Source organism: Sus scrofa, chromosome 4 (genome assembly GCF_054392235.1).
Source record: "Sus scrofa isolate SSC_HxYL_T2T_F1_AM1 chromosome 4, Sscrofa_HxYL_maternal_Yorkshire_Landrace_v2.0, whole genome shotgun sequence".
NCBI lineage: Eukaryota > Metazoa > Chordata > Mammalia > Artiodactyla > Suidae > Sus > Sus scrofa.
Window position 1 is genome coordinate 37,016,255 of NC_139386.1, and position 14,849 is coordinate 37,031,103.

At 38.3% G+C, this 14,849-nt stretch overlaps 1 protein-coding gene across 1 annotated transcript in view; it reads left to right on the forward strand.

Annotated features, from left to right (window-relative positions):
- Positions 1 to 14,849, forward strand: part of RGS22 (regulator of G protein signaling 22) — a 160,534-nt gene that overhangs the window by 111,358 nt on the left and 34,327 nt on the right. The window contains exons 16-19 of the mRNA XM_085020961.1: positions 6,741 to 6,935; positions 9,124 to 9,216; positions 11,013 to 11,185; positions 12,107 to 12,269. Of these exons, the coding sequence (XP_084877087.1) occupies positions 6,741 to 6,935; positions 9,124 to 9,216; positions 11,013 to 11,185; positions 12,107 to 12,269 (624 nt within the window). The remainder of the gene's footprint in view (positions 1 to 6,740; positions 6,936 to 9,123; positions 9,217 to 11,012; positions 11,186 to 12,106; positions 12,270 to 14,849) is intronic.

The following is a 14,849-nucleotide window of genomic DNA, read 5'->3' on the forward strand; positions in this document are numbered from 1 at the left end:
ACAGGAAGAAGCTTCAGATTGTGCTGTAAGTAGACAAAGTTTGATGAGAGGTATGAAAGGATGAAGACTAATGGCCAGAGAGAGGAAGCTGTGCTATTAATACAGTAGATGGTAAAGTGAAGTATGAAGAAAATCATAAAGCAAAATTCCAGAATGTAAAAGCCCAAGCCAATGTGGTACAGTCACATCCAATGATCTGGCTTTACCATTGGCATCATGAAATGTCCACCAGTGTATAGTGGTAGAATATATAAATGGCTTCTAGACTCTCTCATAGGACTGTGAGAGCAGTAGATTTTAAGACATGAGGAGTCAGTTCCCACCGTGGCTCAGTGGTTAATGAACCCGACTAGGAACCATGAGGTTGCGGATTTGGTCCCTGGCCTTGCTCAGTGGGTTAAGGATCCGGCGTTGCCTGAGCTGTGGTATAGGTTGCAGACGCGGCTCAGATCCTGAGTTGCTATGGCTGTGGTGGAAGCTGGCAGCTACAGCTCCGATTTAACCCCTAGCCTGGGAACCTCCATATGCTGCAGTTGTGGCCCTAGAAAAGACAATAAATAAATAAATAAATAAATAAATAAATAAATAAATAAATACAGACAGACAGACAGACAGACAGACAGACAGACAGACATGAGGTGTGAAGACAAGACTTGGAGAGAGAAGGAAAGGAACCGATCTGGGTGTCCACCGGAAGCTGACAGTCACGTCTCCCTGTTACTCTAGTCACCATTTCAACTTCTTTTGTGCTTTACCCTCTTCACTGCTAATGCTTTTAAAGCAAAGGAATCACCCCGATGTCTTAACAAAAATTTTGGCGCGACACGTCAAGTCTTCTCAGACTACAGCTTTGAATGTAGCTGACCCAATGACACAGCAGGTGCTTTATTTTCTGTTAGAGGATATTCTTGCCCAAATAAAACCTGACTAGTGATTTTTTTTCCCTTTTTAAAAAATTAATGAATTTTATTACATTTATTGTTGTACAACAATCATCACAACCAAATTTTATAGCATTTCCATCCCAAACCCTTAGTGCAATCCCCTAACCCCTCAACCTGTCTTTTTTGGAAAGCATAAGTTTTCCAAAGTCTGTGAGTCAGTATTTGCTCTGAAAAGGAGTTCATTGTGTCCTTTTTTTTAGATTCCACATGTAAGTAATAGCATTTGATGTTGGTGTCTCATTGTCTGACTGACTTCAATTCTGACTAGTGATTTTAATGTAAGTGATTTGGGAGTCAAATTTGCTTTCCTTTGAGGTACATTTGAAATTTGAAGCACATTCTAGAGACATTTTTTTAATGTTGTTAATTTGATTGGTTTAGGCTTTGGGTTCTTAATTTACCTTAGTACAGACATTATTTTAATTAGTGCACTTTTTAAAACTTTGAATTTAGAAAACGTTTAAGAGTAGATTTGAATTGGATATAATCTTTGCTTCTTAAGCAGGTTGGATTTACACATCATTCTTCTGAATAACTTCCAAGGTTAGAAAAAATTGCTGTGTGTGTGTGTGAAGCATATTTCACTTTAAATATTACAAAATTATTTGGTAAGAGAATAGTTGACTTTGTACTATTAAATCCACCAGGCTCTATACGTATGTTTTAGGGAAGGAGGTTTCCAGCCTGCAGATTACCTAGTTAAATAGAACATCCAGAAAGGCTCTTAAATATGACCCTTCTCTCATATTTCACAATACCTAGGAAAAAAGAGAGATTCTCTGTTGCTATTCAGGAGGGGTTTTTGTTGTTGTTGTTTTGTTTGATTGGTGTTTGTTTGTTTTGGCTGAGGGTTTTTTGTTGTTGTTTTTTGTCTGGTTGGTTTTTGTTTGTTTGTTTGTTTTGGCTGCATCTACAGCATGTGGAAATTCCTGGCCCTGGGATTGAACCTGCATCACAGCAAGCCTCTGCAGTGACAACTCTGGATCCTTAACCCACTGCACCACAAGAGAACTCCAGGATTCTTCTTTTAATAGCTTCAGAAATTTTGAGGTCTGCTGTATCTGCACATTTCCCCTCTCCTTAACCTCATTAATGTTACCTACAGAACTTTTCTCTTTTTCTTTCTAGAAATTTGCAGTTCATGACTCATGAAATTTCTCCCTACTTTTTCTCTTTTATCATCTTGAACATTTTTCAATATCCACACTAATAATCCTTATATCATATATAGTCTAGTGTTTCTTAACTTACCCAGTTCCAGTGTCTTTTATCTCTATTTCTCAGAAGTTACCTATAGGGGTGGCCATATACTAGAATTCATCATAATTTGGAACTACTTCAGCTGAAGATTTTTGACTCTGAAGTTTCCCTTTCAGATCATGATTTTAGTTTAGGCAACTGTCTTTCATTCATTTATTTAGCAAGTATTTTTGGAGTGCCTATTGTCCACTGAACCTCAGAGTCCTTCCTTTTAACTATGTGACATGTGCTCCTCCTTTATTTTCATCTCTAGTTCTTTGATACTCTGCCTTGCTTTTTTTGTATTACTACTCTGATTAATTTTTGTATTACTACTCTGATTCTAATCTCATTTGCTTTTCTGGGTATAATGAATGAGTGATCAGGCCACTCAAGATGGCTCTTCTTTTGCTCTCTGTATATCCCCTGCCTGAGCCGTGCCTGCTTCACCTGTATCCTACTCCCATGACTGACCTTCCTACATACTTGCCACAGGCCCCATTTAGTGATTGTTCTTATCCAAGGGGCAGTCAGTGAGGGGCAGGCCCCTTTGCTAGTTTCCCTTGTAAGCAGTGAGCCAACCTGATCCCGATGTCATTTCCCCCGTAACTGGCACTCTCCCCTTCCCCCAGGAGTAAAGACTGCCCCCATGTCTTGCCCTTGCACCACTATCTGCCCCACATGGTGGGTGTCACACCAGGACTTTGCTTCAGAGGTGAAACAGCCACCATCCACTAAACCATTGATGTCTCTGTTGCTGATTCTGGGCTCTTTCCTTGGTCTTAAAACTGGGCAAATGCAAACTTTAGTAGACCCATGGAGCGCAGCCCAATGACGAGCCTCATGGTTGATCATTTCAATTGCACTTTAATTTTACATCTTCAGTTCTGACTTCTCTTTCCCAGGCTCTTTTACTATTTCCTCTGACCTTATTCATTATTGTTATATGTTACAATCAAGATGTATTGATATTTAGGAGTTCCTGTCATGGCTCAGCAGTTAACAAACCCGACTAGTATCCATGAGGATGCAGGTTTGATCCCTGGCCTTGCTCATTGAGTTAAGGATTCAGTGATATCATGAGCTGTGGTTTAGGTTGCAGACACAGCTCGGACTCCACGTCGTTGTGGCTGTGGTGTAGACCATCAGCTTTGGCTCCGATTCAGCCCCTAGTCCGGGAGCTTCCATGTGCCACAGGTGTGGCCCTCAAAAGACAAAAAAGAAAAAAAAAAGATGTATTGATATTTACCTACCTATCTGTGCTTTCTGTTGTTTTCTGTTCCATCATGCTTTTTTCTAGGGCCTCTTTTTAATTTTTTTTTAAATTTAGTACAGCTCTCTTGATGATGAATTCTGGTTTTGTTTATTGACTTATGACATCTTTATTTCCTTTTAATTTTAAAAGGGTCTTTTAACTAGACATAGAATTGCAGGTTAGCATTTATTTTCTTTTGGCATGTCAAAGACTCAAGACCATAGTCTATGTCGGGTCCACCTCTGCTTTTAAGTGTCTTGAGAGCCTGGGGTGTTTACAGGCGCTTCCCCACTGGCAGATCCTGAACTATAATCCTTGTCCTCTTAGCACTGAGAAACTTCCCCAAACTTCAGTTATAGGTAGTTATAGGGACTCTAGCTCTTATTCTGTAAGAGATGGGAAGTCAGTGAAAAGTTTGAATGGAGGAGTGATACACAAAAGAATTTCTATTTGCTGTGGTAAGAGAAGATTTAAGAAAGCAAAGAAGAACCTGAGAAGACCAGTTAAGAGAGTCTTGCAAAAAAGCAAACAAGAGATGGGGATGGCATGTAATTTTTTGTCTGGCTATTGAAATAACTTCCCACCTACCTCAAATCTTAAGCTATTCAAACAGTTTCTTCCTCCTAATGCCATAGTGATTTATTTCTAAAATTTGTGTCTAATGATGTCATTCCTCAGAGATTCTACATTACATATCTTGAAGTTAAAAATTCAAATTCCTGGAGTTCCCGTCGTGGCTCAGTGGTTAACAAATCCGACTAGGAACCATGAGGTTGCGGGTTCGATCCCTGGTCTGGCTCAGTGGGTTAAGGATCTGGCGTTGCCATGAGCCGTGGTGTAGGTTGCAGACACAGCTGGGATCTGGTGTTGCTGTGTCTGTGGCGTAGGCTTCAATGAGACCCCTAGCCTGGGAACCTCCATATGCCATGGGAGCAGCCCAAGAAATGGCACAAAAAAAAAAAAAAAAAATTAAAATTCCTTACCAAAGGATACAAGATCATATCCATGCTCTGGTGCCTACCTCCCTTTATAGCATCCTCTCCTATTGTACCTCTTTCCTATAGAGAGTGTTATCTACTTGGAGTCTAGTCTCTCTCCGTAGGTCATAAAACCCCCATAGGCCTCCATTCCTTAGGCCACGTTTTCCTTCTTCTTGAACTATCCTTCTCATCAATTCCCTTCTCTTGTCTGTCTTCCTCTAACTCCTCTTTAAAGATTCAGATTAAGGATCAAGGATAAGAGAAGCTTATCCTTCTCTTAGAGACGTTTCTGAACCTTTTCCTTCCCTATTCCAAGACAAAAAAAAAAAAAAAATGAGTCTCTTTTGTGGATTCAGCACAATGCAATAAACATTTATAGCATTTACTCTCTACCAGGAGGTTTTAGGAGTTGGGAAATCACAGAAGACTAAACTACAGCATTTGCCCTCAAGGACCTTGTTCCAGAAGAGAAGACACAAAAATACATAATTATGGCATTCCCGTTGTGGCGCAGTGGTTAACGAATCTGACTAGGAACCATGAGGTTGCAGGTTCGATCCCTGGCCTTGCTCAGTGGGTTAAGGATCTGGCGTTGCCGTGAGCTGTGGTGTAGGTTGCAGATGTGGCTCGGATCCCACGTTGCTCTGGCTCTGGTGTAGGCCAGTGACTGCAGCTCCGATTAGACCCTTAGCCTGGGAACCTCCATATGTCACGGGAGCAGCCCTAGAAAAGGCAAAAAGACAACAAAACAAAACAAAACATAATTGCGTTATAGCGTGAAAGGTATAGCAGTAGAAAATATGATCTTGGGAGGAGGATGTGAGTGAAGGATTCCTAGAGGAGGAGAAATCCATATTGTCTTTTGAAGAATAAATCAGAGTTTATCAAGCAGACAAGGTGCATGGGGCAGGACAGATATGCAAGATTGAAGGAACAATATGCGCAGTGATATGGAATGGTGAAACATCAAGGAATATTACAGAAAAATTTGTATTTGAGTGTAAACTTTAAAAAGATAATTAATGGGAGGTGAGCTTAAAAAGAATGTATAGCCAAATATTGAGGGTCTTATTTGCAATGCATACCTTTATTGTTATAGTTAGCATATTGTATTGTAACCACTGGTTTTCATCTCCATGTCACACCGTATGGCTCCTTCTGGACAGGCATTGGGTCTTATTCATTAATCTTTTCCATACATAGCAGCTATCAAGTGCCTAAGATATAATGGATACTCAGTAAATGCTTATGTTATTATTGTGAATCCTATAAAACTTTTTTTTTCTTGGCTGTGCACATGGCATGTGGAAGTTCCTGGGCCAGGAATCTAACCTACACCACAGCAGCAAACCAAGCCACGGCGGTGACAATCTTGGATCTTTAACCTGCTAGGTCACCAGGGAACTAACTCTCTCTCTCTCCCTGTCCCTCCCTATCTATCTATCTACCTACCTACCTACCTATTTATCAGTCTATCGCCTGGGTTGAGTCTAGGCATTATCAAGTCCAAAGTCTAAGTATAAAAATAAAATTAAAATAAAATGCAAGTAATTAGAGATTTTTAGTAAAACTTCATTTACATCTGTGGCACAGGGCATGACATATCCAGTATGTAACGTTTTAAAAATTAAACATTATTAAATTGCTTCTCAGATTTAAATAGCAGTTATTGAGAGACAAGACCAATGAGTAGAATGGAACAGACACTTGGGCAGCCTTATCTAGGAAGCATGATGTTGCATATATATCTTTCCATTCACCTTTATGTCCTTGTTTCTGTTCCACTGCATTGGACCCCAGTTGGAGACAGTTAAGGTCTGTGCAACTCAGTTGGGTAGGACAGGTAGTCTGTGGGGTCCCTAGACTGGAAGACTGATGGCAGTTTTCAGCCCTGGTGTATTCTTTCCTATTGTATCCAAAAGGGCATCTCAAACCACTTCGGAAAGTAGCACAAATGTGTTAGAAATGTCAGGAATGTAAGGGGAAAAGGAAACATATAATCTCTATGGAATCAATCATAATAACACACAGTAGTAATCTGAGAAAAAAAGAATATTCAAATCACGTGCTCTTATACTATTAGCCACTGGCTAACTAGCTAATGACCAACCAAGAAACAGGAAAAGAAAATGAAAAGCAAAGCCTTGGAATAAACACATTGCTTTCTAGGTTTACACATCTTTTAGACATCTTTTCAAGAAAAAAAAATCACGTGAGCTTGTGTGCCTTCTGTTATCTTTTAAAAAATGCCTTTGCTGAGGCATCTACTAACCATTATGGTTTCTCCCAATATTCTCTCCTTTCTCCCCCCTTCTCCCTTAGTATCTTTTTGCCACATACATTGCTCCTTCAGCCACACTTGACATTGGACTCCAACAGGAAAAGAAAAGAGAAATTTATATGAAAATACAGCCACCATTTGAAGACCTTTTTGACACAGCAGAAGAATATATCCTTCTCCTCCTCCTCGAGCCTTGGACAAAGATGGTCAAATCAGACCAAGCTGCTTATGGAAAGGTATTGTGGTGCTGATCAATTGTGTGTGAACTGTCCAGGTTACTGCTAAACTGATGACAAGCAGCCTTGTTAACTTGCAAGAGAGAGATGCTGAGAAAGGTCTCACATGGGCTAGGAACTCAGAGTTAAGATTTGGGCAGACACAAAATTGGGTCAAGGAAAGTATTTATTAACTTAGCTTTTGCCAGTTTCTCTATTGTCTCCTAACAAAAGACTACAATCGATGTCATTTTTAATACTCTCTACAAATATGTCAGCAGAGAAAAATCCTGAGTTTGGGTTTCCTGTGAACCAATAAAATATGCCATGATAATATGCTGGCTTTGTCCCTTCTTGCCATCTCAGCAGTGGCCTTAATTTTGATTAATGGAAAAAGCCCGTTTATTTTTATGCTGGATGAGTTACAGTAAATATTACACCCATGGAAAATATAAATGTTTCATATGTATTGCGGAAAGCACATTCTCTGACTTCAGTGCTGCTATTTTAAAGCACCCCCAGATGTTCATCAGGTCAGCTGCTTGATTGGATAAAAGTGTCAACACATCTTTTTTCATTCCAAAAGAGGTCATTTGAAGCCTCAGTGCTTGAATATTTTCACCATTCTTATTGATGGGTGGAGGAAATTTCTTTAAAGGTTTATTTTGAATCACGACTTAAAACCATCCTTGGGTATTTTTAATAGGAAGTTAATGCATGTACCCTGTACATGAGGTCATTGCAGGTGGAGCTCTGCTGTCCCTGTATTGCCCTTGTCCGTTCACATTTCCTCAGCAACTCTTAGTCATGGCTTCTTCCAGAAAGGTTGGGTTAGGTAATTAAGATGAAATTAACACCAGAAATTAACATCAGATGGAAGTACCTTATTGGATTGTGACCAAAACAACCCTTCTGACTTACTAAATCCACTGACCCACAATAATGAATTTTTCATCCCTGATTTTTTTTTTTTTTTTGTCCTGAAAAAATAGCATTTGCATCCTTTCTACCATTGCCCCAGGATGGGGATATTTTACACTAGGGAAGCTGAAAGCTTTGAAAAATTCTTGCCGCTCATGATTTTAAATACAGTGTACCGTGTGGAGGAGAGTGGCCGTGAGATACTGTCCTAGGGTAACGGAGCAGATTTAGCGTTACAACTGTCTCCACTAAGCCTCAAAGTTTTGGCCTTGGTGATTTTTACAAAATGCATGGGGCAAGTTATACACTCTTTTTAATACGAGGAAAATACATTTCTCTTAATTCCACAAACTTCTTAAATTCAGCCCAGAGTACTTCTCTTAAAAAAGCCCAGCTGACTGGATTACGTAGACGATCCCCCAAAGGACAACCAAGGAGACGTCACCAAAATTAGCTATTAAACACAGGAAGTTCTCAGTCCGCCAAACTGCTTTTTCCTGCAATAGGGAAATGGAAAATGATTTTATTCTCCTGACGATGTGAAGGATTCCAGGACACGGTCTGAAGGCTGAGCCCTACTGAGAAGTTTAATTTGAAAGCTTGACTCTCTCCTCTCTTGCTATAGCAAAAAAACCTTTGCTAACAGACTACTAATGATACAGTCCAGTCATCTCTCGCTTTACTGCGGATTATTGATCCCCTAAAGCTTGCATTGCCTCCCTTCATGACTATTGGCCTGCTATAAAGAAGAGAAGCTGGAAATGTGACCCAGAATGTTTTTAATGTCTCTTAGTTCACATGGGGTGTCCAGAAAGGAGCAATGATCTTTGGTGGCATTGTATCATTGCATAGGAATGTAGGCTTTCTTTTTTTTTTTTTTCTTTTTTTGGCTGCACCTGCAGCATATGGAAGTTCCCAGGCCAAGGATGGAATCCCAGCTGCAGCTGCAACCTACCCCACAACTGCGGTGATGCCAGATCCTTAACGCATTGCCCCGGGATGGGAATCGAACCCATGCCACCACAAAGACAACGCCAGGCAACACCTGCACCACAGCAGGAACTCCAGAATGTATGCATTTTTTTTTAATCATAGGCACTTGAAGCCCGACTTTGTTGTAGCTAATATTTTCCACTATGTGGGTCTTCCTGCTTTTGCCTCCAAACTAACTTTATTGGCAAGTGTGTTTGTTTTTCATCCCACTGTTCTTGGCAAATTGTGCCTCCTTTCCCCACTTCTTCATAATGCACATTCTTTTGATGTTACAAACTTTATTATTTTATTATAGGTGGAGCTGGTGGAAGAGATTCGACAGCTAGATTCTACATACTTCAGAAAGCTACAGGCTTTGCATAAAGAGACATTTTCCAAGAAAGTTGAGGTAAGAAACTCTCTGCTTAAAAAAATAAACATTTTAACCTGGAGAGGATTATCACTGCATATACTGAGGACCAAGAGGGAGTAGGGGTCTAATATTGAGGAGATCAGGTATTGATAAAGCAGGGGACAGGCAGTTTCATTTCCTGCTGCTTCTTTGCCTAGCACGCTGCATTTGACAGGTGTCACATTTTGACACATTTAACAGCAAAGTCAGAAGAACGAAGCAGATGAAGGAGCATAGGGCGCCCAGAGCCCTCGAGCCACATTATATCCCTTTGAATGTTACTGGTTATTTTCTGTATAGCAGCAGCTCTATTTGTTGTCAAGTCACTAGAGAATTAAATGGAGCTTTCCAAACAGAAAAAGAATGGTTGTGTGACAGCAATAAGCAAAACAGTAACGGAAAAAAATATGGAAATGGTTTAAGGGAGTCTGTAAAAAGATCATAGGATTGACTAGGATATTAAAAGTGTTATTTTGATTTATAAATTTGCAATCTTTGGATTGGCTAAGTAAGCCATGATAGAACCATAAAGCCATAAAATCAAATGTGTATCTACATAAAAATGACAGTTTAGATTCATATTTATTGACATGGAAAATGCCCAGGACATATTATTATATAAAATGTAGGGAACAAAGGCACTGGTATCATGTAACCCTATTTATATAAAATAACACATGCATTTCTACTTGTATACATGCATGCACAGAGAGCTGTCTGGAAAAATATTCATCAAAACAATATTAAAGATAGTTAGCTCTAAATGGTAGATTTCAAGTGATTTTTAAAAAAATTTTCTGCTTTGTACCTATCTGAAATCTGTGCTCTTTTACAATAAAATTTTACACATATAGTAAAGTTATTTTTATAATGTAAACTTCATGATATTGCCTTGTGAAAACATAGCAGTTCTTTATTTGAAGCGCTATTAATATCTGGAAAGGATATATAAAAATCCATAAAGGTAGCACATTATGAAGTTGTATTTTTTAAATTCAAAAATTATACTACTATTCATAATGCTTTTACCATTTGAAAGTTGACTGTTTAAATATCGGTAGTTTATCTCATGATCTGATGCTTTTCAATAACCAATAAGAAGATGAATTAATTATATAGGGAATTACAGAAGGAAGGATTTCCAAAGAATAAGCCTCTCTAGCGCTTTGCCCTGCAGGGCTTGTAAACTGTTTGTAAAACATCAGAGGTCTTAAAAATATCTAACAGTTAACTCTTATGTGAAAGAAACTATATCTGAAGTGTCTTATATTACTGTATATCTTTAAAAATTGTTATAGAGAAAATAATGTTTTGTGTTCATGATATGTTGTGAAGTAAAGGAACCAAGTTACAAAATCATACATAACTGTATAGTCCTAGCTTCATTTTTAATAAACTACATGTGTGCTAAAAAAGACTAAAAGGATACACATAAACATGGTAGTGGTGATTAGCTCTGAGTGGTAGTACTATATATGCTTTTTGTTTTCTTTTTAATCACAAAAGATGTATGACTTCTGTACCAACAAAAATAATGCAATTAATATTTTATAAGCACATATATGGTAAATGTTTACTCACGGTTCCTGAAAAGAAGGGAATGGAGAGGAACAGAATAGAATTTGATGTGAGCTAGAACCAGATTCTAGATTCTAGATTCTTCACCCAGTTCTACCACTGACTTGATAAATGGCATTGTCCTAGTAGTTGATTTTTTATTGCAGTTTCTCTTTAAGTTTGGAAAATAATTTGTTGTATTTAAGAGATGTTTATGAAAAGTATTATTTCACTAGGACACTACTTGTGATACCGGAACTGGTATTTCACCACTTCCTCGTGTCTCTAAACAAACAGAATACTGGAATAATGTTCCTGCAGAATTTAGGCATTTTACTTTTAATGACCTGGTTAACAACACACTGGAGTTCGAGCATTTCCGCCAGTTTCTTGAGGCTCATTCTTCAAGGTGAGGAATATAACCATTTTAAAATTTCTTTCTCTCTTAAAACATCATTTGTCTAAGCTGCTTAGTTTTATACGCTGCTTATTTTGATTCCACATATGATAAAAGTGATTCGATGCTAGATTTTACCCATTTCGGCATAGTCATCTGAAACCTATGTGGATACGTTTTGGTTGGGGTTCGCATTTGACAGTAACAGCCTCTAAGATGTTATTTTAAGGAGTCAAACAATATTCGTTGATACTGTTAGCATTGGCCAAATAAAAATACTGGTATGTTTTATTTTTTCCCCTGTTCTGCTGTTTCCTTCTTTTGCATTTTTCTAGACAGGTGCTCTAATTACTATTTCTGAGGTTTTCTTTTCCATTTCACTAAGCTATTGAAATTACAATTTTGTAATTTTTGTTAGTTAATACATAAATGAAACATTGTAGCTTTGCACAGAATCTTGGAACCTTATGACACATTTATGTCATATAAACTGAAGTACTAATCATATTTTTTCCAATAATTGTCTCCCAAGTTAAGCAAAAACTGGTTAGACCTGGGAGCCAAATTTCACATCTGTAGTTTTCCCTTCTTTGTGATGAGAATTATTCTAAATGTAGCATGTAGCCAAATAGACGTGCAATAGGGGGAAATGTTTCCCTGTTTGAAAGTGACAGTTCTGGTCCATCATTAAGGGAAGAACTCTGAGACCCTACCAATATGGTGGTAGATTCTCTTCTGATCCCAGCACTCCTTGTATTCATTCATATATTTAGCTAGGATAAGACAAGGTATTGTACTTATTAGTTCCAAGATCTAGTCGCTGGTGTTGACAGCTTTCTAAGGTCTGTCAAAATAGCAACTTGTTTGATGTTTAGTAGAATTGACAGAAAGAAGTGAGAAGGGCTGTACTTTATTTTTGTGTTTTCATTTTAGCATGGACCTTATGTGCTGGACAGACATTGAACAGTTCCGAAGAATAACTTACAAAGATCGAAAGCAAAGGGAGGCAAAATCTATATATATTAAAAACAAATACCTCAACAAAAAATATTTCTTTGGACCCAACAGTCCAGCTTCTCTCTATCAGCAAGATCAGGTATCAACATGGAAACATACTTTCCATACTGAAGTAGGAAAACTAGTAATTTATTTATTTTTGCCATCAACCTGAAAGTCATCTTTTTTTCTTTTGCAACTTATATGTTAGACATTTTTGATATCTTTTTTAAGGTATTCATAAGTATCTACAAATATCTTTAAAATTCACTCAAATCTTATGTATTATTACAATTATATTTTGGGGGGTTCCCATTGTGGCTCAGCAGAAATGAATCTGACTGGTATCCATGAGGATGTGGGTTCAATCCCTGGCTTTGCTCAGTGGGTTAAGGATCTGGCATTGCCGTGAGCTGCGGTGTAGGTTGCAGACGTGGCTCAGATCCCGTGTCGCTGTGGCTGTGGCACAGGCTGGCAGCTGCAGCTCCAATTCGACCCCTAGCCCTTGGAGCTTCCGTATGCCACAGGTGTGGCCCCCCAAAGCAAAAACAAACCCCAAAAACCCAATAAAAAGACCTGTATTTTTTAAAAGTAATTTCTGGGATAAAAATAACTTTTATTCATCTACTCACCCATTCATTTAGCAACTCTGAGAGGCCAGATACTGTTCTCGGTGCCTAGGGTGAGTGTTAAACAAGGGGGTAAAGTCCTTGTACGTTTCCATAAGCAGGAAAACAGCCGTTCTCAGCCTTTGGTCCTTGTCTCCACCCCTTTTCCATTCTTCTCTTAAATGAAATGACTCCCAAACATGATCGTTCTTTGAAAAATCCTTTTTGCTATTGAATTGTCTCCCAAAACTATTCTTACTGACCAGGAACTTAGATTTGCCATTTTGTAGAGCCAAAATCACATGGCCTTAATCACAACTTATTAATAACTCTGTGTGTCACAGTTTACAGCAAAAATGTCAGATTAGGATTCAGCAGTGGGTTTGAGCATTTATGCAGTATGACTCAATTTTTTTTTTTTTTTTTTTTTTTTTTTTAGGACGCACCTGTGGCATATGTGGAAGTTCCTGGGCTAGGGTTCAGATCAGAGCTGCAGCTGAGACCTATGCTGCAGCTTGCAGCAACGCTGGATCCTTAACCCACCGAGCCAGGCCAGGGATCAAACCTGCATCCTCACAGACTCTATGTCAGGTTCTTAACCTGCTGAGTCATGACAGGGACTCCAAAAAGCAAAAACAAACAAAAAAACCCAGTTTTTATGCCTTTGAAATATCAAATTAAGTGTTGCATTTATTTAAGTTGAAGTTTGCTAGTACTAGAACTTTGCTAGATCAAATGTATAACATTTGAAGAGTTCTCTTGTGATATAATGGGTTAAGGAACTTTGCTAGATCAAATGTATAACATTTGAAGAGTTCTCTTGTGAAATAATGGGTTAAGGATCTGTAGCAGCTTGGGTTGCTGCTCTGGCACAGGTTTGATCTCTGACCCAGGAACTTCTGCATGCCAGGGTGCAGTCAAAAAAAAAATTGTATAGCACTTGATTTCTTTATTTTTGTAGTTTAAGTGAATGCATATCCTAATGGCATGTATTTATAAAATACACTTCTCAGATGAATTCAGAAAATTAAAGAAAAATTCAGAGGTGTTCACAAGTAGGGCATACCAAATTAAAACCATAGATTTTTTTTGGGGGGGGGGAAATGAGCAGAAGTTCTTGGGAGTAAGAAGGAGAAGAAATTCTGGAATTAAGCAACCCTAACAAAAATGCCTTGCTGTTACTTCCCTGAGATACAAATCTGGGATGTATTAGCAAAAGCGGCTGGGAGTATCTCAATAAGCACAAGTATGAAATAAACACAAGGAAAGCATTTGTTTTCTATTTGGCTTGTGCTACATTGCGTGAGGTTTCATGGTATCTGATGCTACTGTTTGAACCCTCCACAGTAAAACATGCTAAAAATTTAAAATTCAACTGAAAATATCACCCATTGCTTTCAGAGCACATGGTTGAGCTTACTACAGAGGAGTTTTCCAAATGACCTTTCTTCTTTGTCTTTACTTTTATTTATTTATTTATTTATTTATTTATTTATTTATTTATTTATTTATTTTGCTTTTTAGGGCTGCACCCATGCATATGAAAGTTCCCAGGGTAGAGGTTGAATTGGAGCTGCAGCTGCTGGCCAACACCACAGCCACAGCAACGCTGGATCCAAGCTGAGTCTGCAACCTACACCATAGCTCACGGCAATGTCAGATCCTTAACCCACTGTGCAAGTCCAGGGATCAAACCTGCATCCTCATGGATTCCAGTTGGGTTCATCACTGCTGAGCCACAATCGGAACTCCTACTTTTATTTTTATATACCTATTTTATATTTAAAGATATCTGTATCACATTATGTTTGATATAGATCATGTTATTTCTAGTTTTAGTTGTGTGGCCAACTTGCAGTTTCATTAGTCTTTTCTCTTATTCTATTTCCTTCTTATTTTTATATAAAAACAATTTTATTGTTAATATTATTTGATTAATATTATTAAAAGTTGGCTAAGAGATTTCTCTCTTATCTTTATAACCACATTATTGCTAGGATTTGATTAATCTGTTAAAGCAGAGCTAAGAAGAGGTAATTTTTTCAATGAGGAGTCCAGTTTTCTTTTGTGTA